This window comes from Carcharhinus amblyrhynchos, chromosome 8 (genome assembly GCF_965287045.1).
Source record: "Carcharhinus amblyrhynchos chromosome 8, sCarAmb.v2.hapA, whole genome shotgun sequence".
NCBI lineage: Eukaryota > Metazoa > Chordata > Chondrichthyes > Carcharhiniformes > Carcharhinidae > Carcharhinus > Carcharhinus amblyrhynchos.
The window spans coordinates 44,052,568-44,073,120 of NC_137331.1; the positions used below are offsets into that span (position 1 = coordinate 44,052,568).

Below are 20,553 nucleotides of genomic sequence, written 5' to 3' on the forward strand. Positions count from 1 at the left end.
TAAAATGCTGTGGGCACATTGTAAACAGATTTGACGTAGTGTAAGGAATGTTATCTGAAAGAGTTGATGCAGGGGGTCCGGCTGACATCGAGGTGTTACCACTCACTAAAGGCAGCTCGCATTGTGATGAATAAAGTGTGGCTTGGAAGGGACAGCTGCAGATACACGAGCAGGTGCACTGGAATCTGAGCCAGAAGGAAAATGATGAATTGCACAAATGGTTCAGCTGTGACAAACCATTCCTCTGATCTCTGGGCATCTCAGGCCTTGTGGAGAAGCCTACATGATCTCAGATTGAAGAACTCGGATCTGATATTTCAGCAGAATGCAGAAGCAAACGGTTTGGATGAGCGGAGGTCAAAAATCAGTCTCGCCAATTCCATTTTGAAAATACCACAGATTGGATCCTGCCCACATTCTTAGGCTGAAATCTCTAATGAAACTGTAACAATACTGAACATTGCACACTTGACTCATTCTGGAAATGTTGACAGTGCTGACAAGGTTGCCATTTATCACCCATTCCTCTTCATAACTACAAAGGCCACTCGGTCCATCGAGTCTGCACCGACAACATCCCCATACAGGTCCTATCTCGTAACCTACATATTTACCTTGCTAGTTCCTCTGACACTAAGGGCAGTTTAGCATGGCCAATCTACCTAACCCGCACGTCCTTCCAACTGATAGGGGAAACCGGAGCATCCGGAGGAAACCCACGCAGACACAGGGAGAATATGCAAACTCCACACAGGCAGTCATCCAAGCCAGGAATTGAATCTGGGTCCCTGGAGCTATGAGGCAGCAATGCTAACCACCGTGCCACCCTATTCACCCAGACTGAGTGAGTGGCTGGGCACACCAGGGAAAAGTTAAAAGTCTCCAATGCTGGCGACAGACTGGAGTCACATACTTGGCTTAGACCCAGCACAGCAAGTTTCCTTCCTGAAAGGACATTGGTGAAGCAATAGGAATTTTACAATAGTCAGTTGGTTCAGCACCCATTCAGGATGATCCGTGCTGGCACATAGTCCCACAGGTAAGATCAAGAACTAACCTGCAACAAGATGAAAATCCAAGCAATCTGAGAGGAATAGGTAAGCCTAGACAGTGAGTTTAAACATTGCAAAATACATCCTTTGCTTTCAGGTAACAACTGAGTGAAGTTTGCCGAAATCAGAAATTCAATGTGAAATAATTGAAGCTCTGTCTTATTGGGGCATTAAATATTTAGCAACTTTTATAACGTGTTAAATTGCACTACATTCTGCTCATAGGACATTAGCTTACATATGTAATATGCTGAGAATGTTGAGGTATACTCCCCACTGCCTACAGCATCCACATTTAAAACTGATTCCACTGGCCACACTGCTCTCACCATTAACCAATAATATTAACGTCAAAGCTGCAGCTTACAGCGTTCCCAGCACTCTGTTTAGTTCCAGCAGAACTATGCTCCTTCCACTCACACTGTCGGCCACTTTAGGACTTGAACAGCAGGTTAGGTGTAAAGATTCGCATTCTAATCAGTAATCTGTAAACGGTCTGTGCTTTATATGCTCTGTCTGAGGCCAGAACTCTCCATTCACCTGACGAAGGGACAAACCCCGAAAGCTTGTGAGTTTACTATCAAATAAACCGGTTGGACTTAAACCTGGTGTTGTCAGACTTTTAACCTAGTTCCAGCAGAAACAGCCATTTCATACACACTAACTCACCTTTCAATAAGATCTGCTAGGACACAGACATGTAGAAGTAGATAAAACCTCACTATTAAAAAATAGAAAATGCTGGAAATACGCAGCAGGTCTGTCAGCATCGATTTGAACTGTTGACTTTGTTTCTCTCTCCAGACGCTGACAGACCTGTTAACTATTTCCAGCATTTTGTGTTTTTATTTGAAATGGTCCCATCTGTTCATTCAACAACCTTTGTTGCATTTAAACCCTTCTGAACCCCTCTGGTGTGGAGTTACAGTTTGTATTAAACATTGACTACAGTTTAAATAAAGCTAGTGGCCGTACATTGCCTTGTCAGCAGTCTTGTTTAGTTTATTTGTGATTTACAGCAATGTTATAGAGTATGGTCAAAGCACTATTCCATTCTACCAACCAATACATAGAATGTTACAGTGCAGAAAGAGGCCATTCTGCCCATCAAATCTGCACCAACTACTATCCCCACTAGGCCCTATCCCCTTAACCTCACGTATTTACCCACTAATCGCTCTAACCTACGCATCCCGGAATGCTAAGGGCAATTTGGAATGGCCAATCAACCTAGCCCACACATCTTTGGACTGTGGGAGGAAACCAGAGCACCCGGAGGAAATCCACGCAGACACGAGGAGAATTCGCAAGCTCCACACAGACTGTGACCCGAGCTGGGATTCAAACCCAGGTCCCTGGAGCTGTGAAGCAGCAGTGCTTACCACTGTGTTATCGTGCCACCCTAAATGACAAGAAAGTGCTGAATTCATATATACAACCACCATATTGCGGTCTATCTGTCCAGATGAAAGCAGCACTCTGCATTTGTTTGGGGAGGGGGCAGTGAGTTGACAGATTCCTGAGTTTCATTATTCTGAATCACCCTGTGTGTGAATCAAGGTCCTCTCAATGAGGTTGTAATGGCACGGAGCTCCAGGGAGGAGACTGGGAAATCTCCAGGTCTGAGTGAAGACCACACACCATGACCGGAATTCTCTGACTTCGCCCATGGTCAGGGTTCTCCAACCTCGCCTGTGGCCAGAATTCTCCAGTCCCGCTGCAGTAAACAGAGATTTGGCTCAGTGCCAAATTCTCCATTCTCACTGGCAGTGGGGCATGTAAAAACCAGAGAATACTGGCTCACTTGCCCAGATCAGCATTTATACTACACGGTTCCAATATTTATTGTTGGGAGGAAGTTGTGCTTTGACAGAACAGGGCGTCGCAAACAGATTTTGGTACACAAATTGAAATATTATGTTTCGAGTCCGAAGTGTGAAGTCATTTTTAATTATGCATCGCCCAAGAGGTGCCATTTATGTAGCACAATCCACAACATCTGTGCAATGATCTGCTCCAAGTAATAAAAGCCTGTAATAATTCTAGAATAACTGGAGCAATATGAACAGATAACATCATGTATTTTGTAACTCAGAAGCTAATCTAAACTGGAGCTGTAACAAACTGCTCTACACGGTATCTTGAAATGCTTCAAACTGTTGCGCTGTTTTCACTCAGAGCTGTCTGTGTTGACTTTAATTATAAAGAGGTTTTTCCTTGTTAAGACAAATAGCCTCTCATTTGTCGCTTGGAAGCCCAGCACAGGGTCATTGGTCTCCAAACTGGCAACCTGCTGCTTGGCTACTTGCCCCACATGCCTTGCTTCCTTCCGATTGTAAAGTACGGTCTCCACAGGCACGGGCTGGCGATAAATGAAGATGCGACGGAAACATTCACACAGGGCAGCATAGGAGTAGTTTGGAGCACATGTCGAAAACTTCTTTTCACGTTTAGATGCCTGAACATAGCCTGGAACAAGAAATGTTTTTCAGTTTATTAGTATCCCGAGAAGAGAGCCTCGTAGTTAGAGTGTCTTTCACATCCCAGCGTGCCTCACAGCCAGTGGAAATGTAATCACTGCTGTAACATAGCCATGATGTGCAGATGCTGGCATTGGATTGGGGTGGGCACAGTAAGAAGTCTCACAACACCAGGTTAAATTCCAACAGGTTTATTTGATAGCACGAGCTTTCAGAGCACTGATACTTCATCAGGTCGCCTGAGGAAGAAGGAGCAGCACTCCAAAAGCTCGTGATTTCAAATAAACCTGTTGGACTTTAAATCGATGTTGTGAGACGTCTTACTGTGTAAATATAGCAAACATGGCCACCATTTAAACACAGCAAGATCCCACAAACAGCATTGAGATAATGGTCAGATGATTTTATTTGATGGATAAATATTGGCCAGGACACCAGTGGGAACTTCCCTGCTCTTCTTCAAAGCACTGGACTGTGGACTTCCCCCTTTTGAGGCCTTGGTTTAATGCTTCATCTGAAATGGTGCACTGCTGAAGTGTGAGGCTAGTTTACTTACTCAATCTCTGGGCAATCTGAAAGAAGGTGTATGGTTTGTATATTTTTAAATCGAGGAACCAAGGAGATAAGCGACAGCCTACAGTGCAAGAATGAGTAAAGGAAGCCAGACAGTAGTTATGACATGATGCCAAGCTTGGGTTCCCAGCTGAAAGGGAAGACTGAGGAAAGTCAGGAGTTTCATAGTCTTAAGGTTCTGGAATAGGATGAATTAGGCAGCAGATTACACGGTGGGCCTGGGGTTCAGCACAATGAGGATGTTGCAGGAGGAATGGCATATGGAAAGGCTTATGTGCAGTTTAGGAAAAATCAGGAAAGAGGTTGGGAAACAGGAATTAATAAAATAGAAGGGCAGGAGACAGAGAGCAAAAAAGTTCATGTATGGAAGGAAATACAGGCAGAGAAAAAGATACAGAGACAGACTGGAGGCTCAAGACCAGCTAGGATTGTGCAGCAGAGCAACTTCTGTTGTAACTTGTTTAGAAGTGTGACGGAGGTATTGGAAGATCCTGCACAAATGTGGCATCTTTGCTACATTTATATCTTAAGAAATCATTGTGTGATAAAGAGACATTTGTCATGAAAGAGAAAGTCCAAATTTCTGGCAGAGACTCTTACATCTTAATTGCCAGAGTTCTACTGAAGACAATAAGGATAAATGAGTCAAGTGATGAAGGGTTAAGCCATCAAATGCTGACAGGTGCTGCTTAGGCATTTCAGAGCCACGAAGCAATTGTTTGAGGTGAAGGCAAGGTTTTCAGTCAGAACACAAATGGCTTGGAGGAAGTGTGGTTGTTCAGTCTGCACACTGGCAGGAGGGCAGTACCTGCAGCCTTTACCAGAACTATCAAGATTACAGGCTGAGGTGGGAAAATAAACATGATAAAAAGCTCAGCTTTGTTTCAGTGAGGCTAGTCAGTACAATTGTGATAGAAGCGGCTGGGTAGGAGCATTCCCAAATACATATGTAAGATACCTTAGGCAAGCAGAGAAAGAACGGGACGGGAAGAGCGGGGGCAGGGAGTGGGAGAAGTGGGATGGGGCAGGGACAGTGGGGGCAGGGGATTGGAGGCGGGGGGACTGGGACAGGAGTGGGTGGGGAAATGGGGAAGGGGGAGTGGGGGGCATAGTAGGCGGGAGGAGGGGGTTGCAGGAAAAAAGTGGTTGACAGTTTTTAAGAAATTGTACTTGGCAGCTCTGGCAGTGAGTGTCCAGATCTTCAGGGCACGATTAAGTCTGACTTGGGATGCTTCAAATTCATCAGGCTGGCATGTGTGATGGGCAGAGGCACAAGGTAGCAGGCTGGCATGTATGATTCATCCAAATAGAAGGGGAGGAGACAGGAGAGCAAGGAAATTATGCATGGAAAGGCACACAAACTGGAGGCTCGAAGATTAAATATTGATTGTGCATCAGCCAAACTTTTTTCTTATTCAGAAATGTGACAGGTATTGGAAGATGCTGACAATATGGCAGCAGTGTTCATATCTCCCATCAGATCCAATGGAAGGGAGTCATGAGGTTTGAACACATTGTGGTAACCAGAAGGATGACACTTATTCCATCAGAGGAGCAGATAAAGCTTTCGACTTCACAACCATTTGGAATTAGTTTAGAATGTGTTTTGATTCCAAATTTTCAAATCCTCATCCTTGCTTTCAAATCCCTCCCTGACCTCACCCCTCCCTGTCTCAATAACCTCCTCCAGTAACCCTCAGATTTCCAATTCTGCCTTCTTCAGCATTTCCAATTTTAATCACTCCACCCTTGCCCTAAACTCTGGAATTCCTCCTTGAGCCTCTGCACCGCTCTTCTTTCCCCTTTAAGAAGCTTCTTTGAACTTGTCTCTGACCAAGCTTTAGGCACAATCTTAATGCCTCCTTATGGCACTCGGTGTTACATTTGAAGAGAAGGAACGATCTGCATTTATAAAGAGCCTTTCACAACCTTTCAAAATGCTTTGCAACCAATGAAATATTTTTGAAAAGCTGCAGCCAATTTGCACATAGCAAACTCTTATAAACGGCAAGTGATAATCTGTTTGGGATTAGTGAGGGATAAATGCTGGCCAGGATACATGGGAAAACTCCCTTACTCCTGTTTGAAATAATGGTATAAGATCCACCTGAGCAAACACATTGGCCTCAGTTCAGCATTTCATCCAAAAGAAGGCACTTTGACAGTGCAGCAGTCCCTCAGTACTTCACAGGATTGGCAGTCTTGATTTTTATTTTCAAGCACTGGAGCGGGATTTGAACCCAGAACCTTGTGACTCATAGATGTGAGTGGTACCAACTAGGCCCATCTTACATTCATCAGAAGTTTTGTCTGATAACATGCTTGTGAGATGCTTTCGGATTTTTTACCATGTTATTGAATAAATGTAAGCTGCTGAATAAAGATTTTGAATAACTGTAAGCTGTTGAATGAGTAACAACAGATAAATATTAAATGCTGATCACACACAGTAAGGAAACAGAAACTGGAAGCCAAGGTCTGCAGAACATCTGAATGATTGGCTGAAGACTGGGCAGATAAAGAATACAAATAAGTTTGAGGTTATTCAGGATTGGAAAGAACAGAAGCACCAGTCCAGGGAGGAAGAATTTTTGGGCAGTCATACATCATTGAGTACAATCATCCCCCTTTTTTTTTTACAGCTTTCCAATGTTGTGTAACTTCTGATATCGTGCATCCTTCTTAACTGATCTGAAATACCCCATTGTACATGTTGCATGGATGTTTCTTTAACACAAGGCTATTAATGACAGCCCTGAACATACAAACATATTGCAACTGTAGAACTTAAATGAGTTAAAAAAAGTCAATCACAACTTATTAAAAAGTGTAAAGGATTCATGGAACAGAGATTAACCAGCAAAGGATTCATGCAACATGACGACAGTTTTCATCTTACCTAAAGCATTGAATGTCCCAATGTGCTCCCACATGTTGTCCTGTTGTGCGTGTGGTTGCCATAGAAGTGCATCAACATCATGACGGAGGCACAAGCAGGGCATCTCAGCTGGATCTACCACGGCTGTGAACAGGTACTGGTGACTGCTCAGATTAACCTGAAAACAAGATGTACAAACATTTATACGTCACGAATACCAAGGTGCAGCAGGAATCAAATGCTTTCGCAATCAAATTTACAAAATTACTGAAGCAGTCCATGTCCACCATCTACAAGGCCCAAGTCAGGGGTGTGAGGGAATACTGAGTACAGTTCCAACAATACTTAGCAGTGACAGCAGTGAGTACTGTATAGAAAATGAGCAGCTGCAAATCTCCAAGGCCCCTTTAATATCATCTTCAAAACCCACATTATCTACCACCCAGAAGGACAAGGACAGTAGAAGCATGGGAACACCAGCTGGAAGTTTCCCTCCAAACTGCACACCATCCTGACTTGGAATTATATCATTATTGCTCCATTGTCATTAGATCAAAATCCTGGAACTCCCTTCCTATCAGCATTGGATATATGCACCAGATAGACTTCAGCAGTTCAAGGAATTGCCTCACCACCATTTTCCCAGGAACAATTAAGGATGGGCAACAAATGTCAGCCTTGCCAGCAATGTCCACGTCCCATAAAAGAATTTTCACCAGCCTATGTTAATATGCTCCCGACACTATACACTTATATTCAGCACCATTGTATCTTTCTTCTAGAATGGCTGATGGCTTTCTTTTCACAGCTAGGAAGGTGGGGAGGGAAATTGGTGAAAGTTGATGACCTTCACTGAGAATAAGGCATGCGTAATACTGACTAGCTCAGACAGCAAGAGCAAAATTTCACAATAAGCGTTTCTTTCCAAAGAGTTTTCAATTATTCCAATGTGCAAGATGAACTGTCTCTATTTCCTGCTCTCATTCTCTCAGATTTTTGCAGGCTGACTTGTGTCTGTGGTTCAGTAATACGTTAGGAAACTATAACCTGATACTACAATGGCATTCTCTGGACTGTTCTCCTCTTAAAGCTCATCGCCATGGCAATATGACTCACAATGAGCGTCTTGTATCCCAGTAAAAATACTAGTGAGCTAGCTTCTAAACTCTAAATTCCACCTTGGAATTAAATAGAGTTAAATTTACCTATTTCTACAACCTAACATTCCTAACATCTTCCTGTCAATTTGAAGACTAAGTCTACCCACAGTCAGCACAACTGCTCTTGCCATTGTCCACAAGTGTGAACATCTTGTACCTTCTCAGCAGTATCTTGGTTTGGGCCCCTCCTGCCCTGATAGCAGCAGGCTTGCTGTTGGGCAGAATTGAGTGGGTCACATGACCCTCCTTCATTCCTCAATTTTACCTTAAAGAGACTGTCCCAAAACATAACAATCTTGTAAAGTTTGTATTCAAAACAACATAATCTAACTGGTAGCACAATAAACAGAAGTGGAGAGTTTTGAAACAATTGCAAATTATTAAATAGCAATGGCTACTGTTCTGAATTTACATTAATGATTTAAGTACAAAATGATCAATGCAAATTGATGATGTTTGCAAATAATACTAAACCAGAGACATTAAAAACACAGCAAGGGACCTCCAATAGGAGTTAAATTAAATCCGTAATAAATCAATGATGGGTGAAATTCAATAGAGGTAAATGTAAGATGCTATACACTTCAAGGAAAAGCCAATGTCACAGATATAGTTTGGACAACGTAAGTAAAGCAGAAAAGGATAAGAGGCAGGTAAGGTTCTTCAATAAAGATGTTAAATCGCTATGGGGCAGCAGTAACAACAGAGAATGGATGCTTAATCATATGGCTAAATCCATTAGGATGGAAAATGTCATTCTAGTACAATACAACGCCTCGGTCAGATTGCACTTTGAGTACTGCATTTAGTTTCAGTTGCAAAGACCTTTCAAACCATGGAGTTAGTGCAGAAGACAACCAAGAGATTGATCTCTAGCATCAAAGGAACAGGAGAAAGTGTCTTGAAAGGAAGTAAGTAACAGCAGACTATATAACTAAAGGTCACAGAAGTGGTTAATCTCACCTCTGGCACTTTTGCCAATTACCTCAAGTCTTAAAGGAAAACATTGGAAATGCTGAATATTGAACTGCTGTAGGAGCTCTGCATAGGTGGGACTGCCACTGTCAGGGTCAGTACCAGGCTTCCAGTGTATTATTTAGCAGGTTATTGAGCTGAAACAACTGTGGCAAGATGACTCATGGGGTCTGTTGTCAGGATGACTTATCAGGCCTCTGCCACAACTGGAGGAATGTATGTTTTCAAAGGTTCCTAATTTATATGCCAAAATTGGCTGATTAAAACTTCAAGATCCTGGATTTCATTTAATGGCTTCATCACCATTTACTGCAATTGCAGATTATAAAACTGTGTGAAGTAGAAAGAAAATCCCTGAAAAGCTGCTGCAATATACATACCTGTATTCACTGACAAATATTTCATGCCTAACAGAATGACCCAGGTTTTACGATAGTAATGAAGGTGAAGCTGTCAATGTTTGTAGTCATTACTCCTCTGAAACTAACAGAAATTTCTCAATTCCACACATGCGTAGTTAAAATGCAGGCGTCACGGTCTGCAATTCACTGCTTCTCCAAAAGGTACATTTTGAATTCCCTCCAGACTGTGATGAAATAGAAATTACTGAACTGACAACTTATCATTTATAGAGTCAAAGAGGTTTACAGCATGGAAACAGGCCCTTGGGCCCAACTGCTGGTCCATGCTGCCCCTTTTTTTAACCACGAAGCTAGTCCCAATTACCTACATTCGGCCCATATCCCTCTATATCCATCTTACTCATGTAAGTGTCTAAATGTTTTTTAAAGACAAAATTGTACCCGCCTCTATTATTACCTCTGGCACCTTGTTCCAGACACTCACCACCCTCTACGTGAAAAAATTGCCCCTCTGGACCCTTTTTTATCTCTCCCCTCTCATCTTAAACCTATGCCCTCTAGTTTTATACTCCTCTACCTTTGGGAAAAGATGTTGACTATCTAGCTGATCTGTGCCCCTCATTATTTTATAGACCTCTATAAGATTACCCCTAAGCCTCCTTATGCTCCAGAGAAAAAAATCCCAGTCTACCCAGCCTCTCCTTATAACTCAAACCATCAAGTCCCACTTTCTGTATTAGTTTTGCTGTAAAAGTCTTTGAAAAAGTTACACTTAATTGAACGAGGTTAACAGGTTTTTAAATAGCACATTAAGTTCATAATTACTGCTGAATACACTTAATGTCCTAGCAAACCTAATTATATATAGTACTTGTGGAATGTCAAACTTATCCATTATGATAGCGTTAGAAAAAAAGATAATTTTAAAAGATTTATAGTTGTATTGGTCAGCATCAGAAAAAATGTACAGTTTTGAGTGAGTTTCATTTGATATTTTTATGCCTGGAAAGGTAAAGCCTATAGTTAGATTCATGCTGGACAAAGGTGTTTGAGTGTGTAGGAGTTGGTTCAGTTCCAACTCTGGTTCTATTGTGCTTAGAGAGGGCTATGGGGTGAAGAATAAATAGGCCAGCAAGGTGGGGTGGAATTCTGAGGAGAAATCCGCAGACTCTAAATTGGTTTCAGAGCAGATTGTATCGGGTCACAGCCGATCTGTGTGTGTAAAGGGACTTTGAGTTAATCATAGAATCAATGAGACCATTATAACTTAAAATGTGCTTTGTAATCTGTGTTAATCTTAAAATCTGTGTGTCATTGTTAAATTAAGGGAGGGGGGGAGGGAGTAATGGAGTATTAAGATAAGCGGGAGTAGAAACCAGTTTTTCATGTTTGATAAGTGTTTTTTTCTTGTTGTCAAAACTAATTAACAGTCCTGTAACTCCGTTCCTCCACATTTTTGATTTGGTTTGATTAATTATTGTCACATGTATTAGTATACAGTGAAAAGTACTGTTTCTTGCGCGCTACATAGACAAAGAATACCATACATAGAGAAGGAAAGGAGAGAGTGCAGAATGTAGTGTTACAGTCACAGCTAGGGTGCAGAGAAAGATCAACCTAATGCAAGGTAAGTCCATTCAAAAGTCTGACAGCAGCAGGGAAGAAGCTGTTGGCATGTGACCTCAGGCTTTTGTATCTTTTTCTCAAAGGAAAAAGATAGAAGGGAGATGCTGGGGTGCATGGGGTCCTTAATTATGCTGGTTGCTTTGCCGAGGTAGCAGGTAGACAAAGTCAATGGATGGGAGGCTGGTTTGTGTGATGGATTGGGTTACGTTCAAGACCTTTTGCAGTTCTTTGTGGTCTTGGGCAGGGCAGGGGCCATACCAAGCTGTGATACAACCAGAAAGAATGCTTTCTAATGGTGCATCTGTAGAAGTTGGAAAGAGTTGTAGCTGACACGCCGAATTTCCACAGTCTCCTGAGAAAGTAGGGGCGTTGATGGGCTTTCTTAACTATAGCATCGGCATGGGGGATGTTATCAATCAGGTTCTGCTTAAAGCCTCTATTAAGACAAGCCTCATTACCTACTAGCTCCACGTGACTGACGTAAGTATTATTGATGGGGGGTATAATCGATAAGCATTGTATAAGGAACTAGTTATGAAATAACTAATTTGGTAAAAAGTCTTTCCATTCAGTAACACATTAATGAAGAATTCATGGACTTTGTATCATCAAAACTTCATTTATCACTTAACATTGAGAAGAGGACAGATTTTAGGATCATTAGAGATAACAGATGTAACTAGCAAAAGGAAATTAAAAAAGTTAAATATAAAGAACAAAGCAGGAGTGTCTTAAATAGTACACATTAATATTTCAGTCTGGGGCACTGTAAAACATTTTCATCTTCAGACTTTTTTCCCAAATTTAAGACAAAATGTATTATACATTAAACAAAAGACCTGACATAATGGGCAAAGTATAGAACATGATAATGTTTCAATTCTTGGTTGGTGGTTCTTTACCCAAAGTTTAGATGTCCTTTTTCTCTAGCTGTATAACTCTGGCAGAACTTTTATCTGTCTCACGAGGCTGGAGATATTGGGCATTTTGCTGGGGAAAAGTGGCTAGGCAAGTTAAACTAAAGGGTCAAGATAAAACTTAACCATTGAGAGAAATTTCAGACCCAGAGCAAGCAGAGAATAAAAAGAAACATTCACAACTGATCTCTTTAAGATGTACACACGTGCAACTATGAAGGTACTGCAGAGGTCATTCACAAGCTGTCCCCTGTAAGATACCACACATACGCCACCACATAAAATAAATTTAAAATGTACCATACATTAACCAGGCTGTACACAATAAAGAAAATCTCAAGGAATCATTGCCATGCGTATGGCACACCCACTAAGAGTTACAGGGAATAGTTCATGGCAGGTGGGTGCAAGGCAAGAACTTGTATTTATTCAACAACTTCAATTTGGAGAAACAGCCCCAAATTCTTCCACTACTCTGGGCAAGCTTTTTAATTTGGTTTGATTTGATTTGTTATTGCCACATGTGTTGGGATACAGTGAAAAGTATTGCTTCTTGCGCATTATACAGACAAAGCATATTGTTCATTGAGAAGGAGGAGAGGATGCAGAATGTAGTGTTACAGTTGCAGATAGGGTGTAGAGAAAGATCAGTTCTGTGCATCACAAAAAAACATAATGAATAAACTTTATTTTTACTAGGAACTGACTTTTAACAAACAAACTACAGCTTTAAATTGTCCTCTTTTTCTAAAAAGAAGCTGGAATCAAAGAGGAAAGCCTTTCATTTCAACCGGGTGCTCACTAATGGTTTCTAAGCTGTGATTTCACAGCGTGAGACATACGAGATAGAAGCTGGGACTAACATCAGTAACTAGATATCTCTAACCTTTTAGAATCTGCTTAATTCAGCTGTGTGAATGGAAAATCCAATGGATGCAGAACAGCCTCAGAATATTATACTTCACGTGCTATTAGAAAAAGTGAATTCCACGCAGGCACAATTCTTCTGAGAGTTAAGTCCATTATCTGTCCTTCACAGATTAAGTTATAAATTGCCCTTAGAGCAATATGACTTAAATTTCATTCTGCTTTCCAGCAATAGTTGGCACACTATATATTTTTAAAGTAAAACATATGGGTGCTTCTAGAAAGGGAAAACCAGATGAGTATTAACGTGACAGGTTTATTAACACGCTGGTACAAGAAATATCAATCCAGCTTGTCTGTGAATGTGCAACAGATAAAGTATGGTCATTTTTCAGAAAAGTATGGATTTAATGCAATATGCAAACTTCTGAATGATCACAAATCATTAATATTGTAAGACATTGTTTCAGTAACAATCACTGAGGTAACTCATTCATTAGCACTGTGTGTGGGGTCTTTCAGGGGCTATGAGCATCCATAAAAATAGGATATAAATAAATGTGCATTCGCAGAAACATAGAGCATAGGGGGCTACCATTCAGCCCTTCATGTTTGTGCTAGCTCTTTGAAAGAGCTATCCAATTAGTTCCACCTAGCCCTTTTTATATCCAATTCTCTTTTATAAGTTACTATTGAACAGAAGCAACAAGGGACATGTGAACAGCTGAACCTGTCCACCTCAGACAGGCTGTGTGGGTTAGTGGAACATTTAGCAGGGTTCATCTCCAATACTGGCCAGGTATAAATATCAAAGCCCTCATGAAGACTCATCAATGCTCATCAAGTTTGAAGAAGTAGTGCTAAATGCTACTTCTAATTTTATACACTGGCTAACAGGAAAGAAAAATGCAGTTTGAAAACAATAACGAGTAATTTGATAAATTACTTCATTGATAGTTCCAGTAGGCTCAGTTTGCAATAAGTTATCAGACTTGACTGGGTAACACTGCCCAAGATGTTTGCAGTTTTACGGATTACAGTAATTCAGGAACATGAACAAATTGGCACAAAATGAACAGGTCCTGTTATTCAAACCAGACATGAAAGTGTAAGGGGGAGTGTTCATACTTAAGGTATGGCGCATGCTTTATCAAAACTTATAGGTAAATGTTATTTAATGGGTGGAATTATACAGCCCCGCCATGGTGGGGGTGGAGCTGTATAATGCGGCAAGCTGTTCAAACGTCTGTTGATTTCCACTGGACCGGAAAATCCTGCCAGTGAGGGGGGGGGGAAACCGGAAAATCCTGCCAGTGAGGGGGGGGGAAACCGGAAAATCCTGCCAGTGAGGGGGGGGGGGACCGGAAAATCCTGCTGGTGAGGGGGGGGGGGGGGAAACCGGAAAATCCTGCCGGTGAGGGGGGACCGGGAAAATTCTGCTCCATGCTTTTGGGTGAAAGCTACTACTAAAGCCTGTCTACTGCAAAGAATGATTCTATCAGGACACAAGAACATTCTTCAAAAGGAAAAGCCATACTCGGTTCCTAGAGAATTTCAAAGTGCTCCTCCTTATAACTAGTTAATTTTACATTAGTAGTTTAAGTTAAGAAACAAATTAAATGGCACCTTAAACTCTGATAAATTACAATTACAGAATCAGTTATACAACCGATTTGTGTCCATCCAGGTACAAATGTTCAAATAAAACTCTTCAATTCATCTGAAATTCAGCTGCTGCATCATTCTGATATTATACACCCAGAAGTGCTTCACTGAAGTAGAACAGTCTTAATGGGCCAGCAAGGAATCGAGTTTAACAACTGAATCACTGCATTTCATCAATGTATAAGCAACCCAATCTGCATATTCTAGGATCAGTTCTTCCTCTGTGAGACGGGGCATTAATAGTTTTGTCACACTGCTTCCATCAGGCATTCTTAATATGCACGATGCAATCATTTTTCAATTTCTGTATGGTGATATTTCTATGGAATGTGGCTTCACTAAGCTCCATCACATAAAGTTTCGTCACTGGCAGCCAAAGTGATTAGCTTCTATATGATATAATGCTGCTGCATGCACATATTGATTAGCTGCTGAGATCTGCTCCATGCCAGGCTAACCTGAACAGATTGACAAATACTGTCATTTGACATCTCAAGGCAAAAATAACAAAATGAAGTTTATAGTTTTTAATCTTCATTACTTTTTGCATACTGACAGATCTTCAGGTGTTCATAGAATCCCTACAATGCAGAAGGAGGCCATTTGGCCATTAGGTCTGCATTGACTCTCTAACAGAGCATCCCACCCAGGCCTTAGCCCTGGAACCCCACGCATTTACCCCAGTATTCCCCCCAACCTACACATCTTTGGAGGCTAAGAGGCAACTTGTCATGGCCAATCCACCTAACCCGCACATCTTTCAACTGTGGGAGGAAACTGGAGCACCTGGAGAAACCCACGCAGACACAGGGCGAACATGCAAACTCCGCACAGTCACCCAAGGCTGGAATTGAACCTAGGTCCTTGGCGCTGACAGGCAGCAGTGCTAACCACTGCGCCATCGGTATGGTATTCTCAGACCTACTTCAGTTAGCTGCATGTTGTGTACAAACTCACCTTCACATCAGTACAATGCATTGTATATGGGTCACTTCATGAAAGAGAAGCCATTTCAACAACCTTAAAAACAGCAATACTGAAGCTGTTGCTTAAAGTGCTGGTGCCAACAGTTGATCGAGTATTTCCTGCTCAATTTATTTCAAATACGCTTTCCCACAAAACAAAATATTTTGAATGTGCTTGGGGCGATATAGAATTTTTAATCACAATGGGGGTGTAAAAACTAGAATAAATCATGCTTTTTTTTCAGTGGGAGTTTCCAAGTGAATCTCACACTCTGCTCTGCAGAGTGCACTAGCGTGAATTACTCCAGAAACCAGTGGACGGGGGCCTATTCCTACTGGAGAGGCCGGCAGCACAGCACTAAAAAAAACAGCGCGACAGGATGGGAGAATAGCCCCCAATACTGATTATTATAAACACACTTCCCTAATTTTACAGTGAGGGAATTCCAATAACTTCAGCTTTGCTTAGAAAAGATTCTGTCAGTTCTCAAATTACAGAAAACAGTTTAAGATTTATATTACAAAACTGTTAATTATTACCACATCTATTTTGTTTATACTCCAGGTCAAATCAGGCAATAAAAAGTAACTGTGCATAGAAGATTTCGGCAAGTATAATTGATTCAACCTTCTGAATAAATCTCAAAACAAGAACGAATGGGAAAATCTCTCATTTGTTAGTTGAGTGCAATCCATTCTTTGTAATATGATCAATCTAGCTGAAACTTGTGCTGATTGCCTTGCTGCCTGTATGGATGGGTGTGGAAACGACACAGCAGCAGCAGAACCTACCTAGACGTTGTTGACGCAGCAGACTACAACTATTTTCAACAGGAACCAGGGTTGCTGGAGAACCATAGAATCAGTAGTGTAGAAGGAGGCCGTTCAACCCATCAAATCTGCACCAAACAGCAACTTAACGAGGCCCATCACTCCGCCCTAACTCCATAACTTTACCACAGTCAAAGCACCCAACCAGCACAACTTTTGGACTGTAGGAGGAAGAGAGAGCGGGGAGCAAGGGGCGAGAGCAAGGAACGAGGAGAGAGAGCGAGGAGTGAGAGTGAGGAGCAAAAGCGAGGAGTCAATGTAAAGACACTGAAGGGAGTTGATGAACAGACACCAAAAACAGTATTCTTCCATCATTCCACCAACACCATCAGTGGGAGGCAGCCCAGAAATTTTTTTAATCCTGGCATATAATTCCTAAATATCTCCCACTGGTGTCCGCCTTGGCGGATCAGGAATCCCACTAAAGGCTGGCGTGAAACTGATTTACACCCCAATAATAGAAGGCCCGACCGGAATCTTCCTCCCAGGCCCGATTCTTTGAGATTAGCTGGAAAATATGTCTGGACAGAGTGGGGATTCACCTAAAGGCGGCCTGGGACTGAGTCTGGAGTTTGGGATGGAGGCCATTAGCCGTCACATCAGTGGGTGGGGGAAGCATCCATCAGGTGAGCATCTTCCAGCCTTAGCACCTTCCTAAAAGTCCATGTTCAATGGCTGGTCAGTAATGTCAGACACCTTTTAAATATTGCACCCAGGTAAGACGGTGGGAACGCACCCCCAAGTTTGCCCCGCCACAGAAAATAGTGGAAATCCCTGATGCATTACTAATTATGCCAAGGATGGAAGATGTGGCATGGTTTCCTACGGTCCTTCGTTGCTGCCACAAGACTCAGTCCCAGATGGGAGAATTTCAACCTCATGACTAGTTCTCCAAAAGTGAGGGTGCAGGTGGTTTTTAAAATAAGGCCAGCAGAATTTGAGGTTCTACAGCATGATTATTGAGAATAAGAGTAAAGTAATAATAATCTTGTGCAAATTTTATTTCTAGTAGCATGCACAGAATTGGGCACCCATTGTAGCATGAACAATAAAACCATAGTGCATGACATACTATCATCATGACAAAACTACAGTTAATAAGAGACCTGAGATACTAGGACTATTTGCAATGAAACAAGGAGGAGATCTAATAAAGATTTTTTAAAATTATGTAGTGTTTTGGCAAAATGAATAAGGAAAGACCCCCCCCTTTTTGGTTGAGTCTTCAATTTAAAATAGCCAATAACAGATTATGTGGAGAGGTCGGTCTAATATTTTTCACCTACAAACTTATTGGAATGTGGAATGTTTTGACACAGGGAACATTTGAGCTAATAAAAAGTTGGATAAAATTTGAAGCAGTGGGATTAGTTTTGAACCACGCCAGCAAAAAGCTGGCAAAGACTGAAATGCCTTCTCATGTGTTGTAAACTTCTATGATTCAGTAGCTGGCAAAATAAACAGAAGATGAAAATAAATCACTTTGGTAGTAAAGCAAATGTTTCATTAGCAATTCAAAATTAGCAACTCGTTTATCAATATGTTCCACCACAATACTTTTAAAACATGGGCCATATTTCTTTTAGAAATATATTTTAAAATCATTCAAGGGGTGTGGGTGTCACTGGCTAGGCCAGCATTTATTCCCCATCTCTAACTGTCCTTCGGTGGTGGTGAGCTGTGCTTGTGAACTGCTGCAGTCCCTGTGGTGTAGGTACATCCACAGTGCTGTTAGGGAAGAAGCTTCAGGCTTTTGACCTAGTGAAAGTGAAGGAACAACGATATAGTTCCAAGTCAAGATGTTGCGTGACTTGGAGGAGAATTTCCAGGCGGTGTTGTTCCCATGCATCTTTTGCCTTTGTCCTTCCTAGATGGTGGCAGTCATGGGTTTGGAAGATGTTGTCTAAGGAGTCTTGGTGAGTTCCTGCAGTGCATCTTGCAGATTGGACACACAGCTGCCACTGTGGATTGGCGGTGAAGGGAATGTTTGTGGATGTGGTGTCAATCAAGCGGGCTGCTTTCTCCTGGATAGTGTTGAGCTTCTTGAGTGTTATTGGAGCTGCACTCATCTAGGCAAGCGGAGAGTATTCCATCACACTCCTAATTTGTGCCTTGTAGATTAGGGACAGGCTTTGGGGAGTCAGGAGATGAGTTAGTCACCACAGGATTCCTAGCCTCTGATGTATTCTTGTAGCTACAGTACTTATGGGACTGGTCCAATTCAGTTTCTGGTCAATGGTAACCCTCAGGATGTTGACAGTGGGGGAGTCATTGAGGGTAATACGATTGATTGTCAAGGGAAGATGGTTAGATCCTCTCTTGTTGGGAGATAATTATTCCTGACATTTGTGTGGCATGAATATTACTTTCCACTCCAAGCCTGTCCAACTCTTGCTGCATTTGGACATGGACTGCTTCAGTATCTGAGGAGTTGTGAATGGTGCTGAATATTGTACAATCATCGGCGAACATCCCCACTTCTGACTTTCTGATGGAAGGAAGGTCATTGATGAAGCAGCTGAAGATGGATGGGCCTAGGATTCACACCCTGAGGAACATTTGACAATGATGTGCTAGATTATCAGCATTTGTTTTGCTCCATTGTTGGCACAATTCATATCAAGTTTTGCCCACTTTTGTAATCGGGTTGCTTTGAACCAGGAATGGAATCAGTAATTTTTCCACTGCCTCTTCTGAGAGGTTCTACAATTTCCCTCCAAGTCCAGTGATGAAATGACATGAATCAACTTTTATCGATTCATTTATACTGGAATCACAAACACCTCTTCCCTGCAAGACATTACTCATGAGCTACTGGTGATGGGCTATTGGAATTTCAGATCTCCCACTTGTTAAAAACAGAAAAGGCAGCTCAAAGATGGGACAGAATGACTTAGCACCTTATTCCCAAGAGACTGTGGCATTGTTCTCAGACAGACACAAGTCAGGTAGTGGGAGCATTTAAAACGCTTACTGGTACCCTGTTATGTATATTAATAGCCATTTTTGACTCACCAGAGTAGAATGTGCATTGCACTGGCCTCATGAGTTCCTTCAAGGGTGTGCTGTGCTGCTAGAGACATCATCTTTCAGATGAGACATTAAACCAAGGTCTGGGATATGCTCTCTCAGCTGATGTAAAAGATTCCAGTGTCACTGGGAAAAGCAGGGGAATTCCCCCTGGTTTTCTGAACACTAGCTATCCATCAGCATCATTGGACAAATCTATTTATTATCACATTGTAAGAACTCCTGCACTACAACAGTGATTATACTTCAAAAGGATTTGAATTGGCTGTAAGGCACTTTGGGACGGTCCAAGGTAACTGCAATGCAAGCCTTTCACTGTCTTTTCTTCAAGCCAATCAGCTTGCCCACATTTCTTGCTCATTGGACGCTGTCTGTGTCCTGTGCTACTGTGGGTCAACTTTTGACATAGAATAGGCTTCACACCAGATATCGGTCTGGTTCCTAAAGTTTGCTCACTTGAAGAATCATCCCAGTGATTAGGTTGCATATCAGGGGATTAATCAATCGGATTCAGCTGCAAAATGACTCAAAGTATGTTATGGGGAGTTAGTGCGTGTCTGGAAACAAGAACAAAGAGATGCTCATATGGAGCAGAATTCCGAGACTACAGAACTGCAACAGCAGTGATGGGGATTTGATCAATTACTCATAACAGCAACAAAAATGAACTCAAGTGTAGAGAGGATGAGCTATGGAGGGATTAGAGAAGTTTAATCTTCACTGTCTCAGAAGGCGATGGATAAAGGAGGATATCAAAGTATATAAAATATTAAGGAGAACAGATAAAGTAATCCCTGACTACTACTTCAAAGCAAAGTGAGTAGAGAGGCCATGTGGAAATCGATTAGTTAGCTGGAATAATTATTTCATTCAAACAGCATTTGGAATGATTAGTAAGATAGGTAGCAGAAACGGGGAAGTTGAATTCTTGACTTTTTTTTCATCAGTTTGAATCAAAATCTGCTGTTAATTGAAATTTAATTGGGTGTTTAACTGTGTTCAGGTGGTGGATACTAATTAGTGACTCACCTATCTTCATTTATTATGGGAGTGTTTCAGGGATGCAGCACTTCATTTGCACTGGGTAAACAGGAGAAACTGCACTGGCTGTCCTCCTAACAGAAGGTTCAAAATCGCAAATCTTGAGAGATCTGGACAGAGAAGATAGGGAG

The 20,553-nt window shown here is 41.7% G+C and overlaps 1 protein-coding gene across 1 annotated transcript in view; it reads right to left on the reverse strand.

Annotated features, from left to right (window-relative positions):
- Nucleotides 1-2,028: 2,028 nt before the first annotated feature.
- The window catches only part of nudcd1 (NudC domain containing 1), a 102,977-nt gene continuing 84,452 nt past the window's right edge, over nucleotides 2,029-20,553 (reverse strand). The window contains exons 9-10 of the mRNA XM_080193977.1: nucleotides 7,005-7,161; nucleotides 2,029-3,521 (exon numbers count right to left, since the gene is read on the reverse strand). Coding sequence (XP_080050103.1) covers nucleotides 3,223-3,521; nucleotides 7,005-7,161 — 456 coding nt within the window. The 3' untranslated portion in view covers nucleotides 2,029-3,222. The remainder of the gene's footprint in view (nucleotides 3,522-7,004; nucleotides 7,162-20,553) is intronic.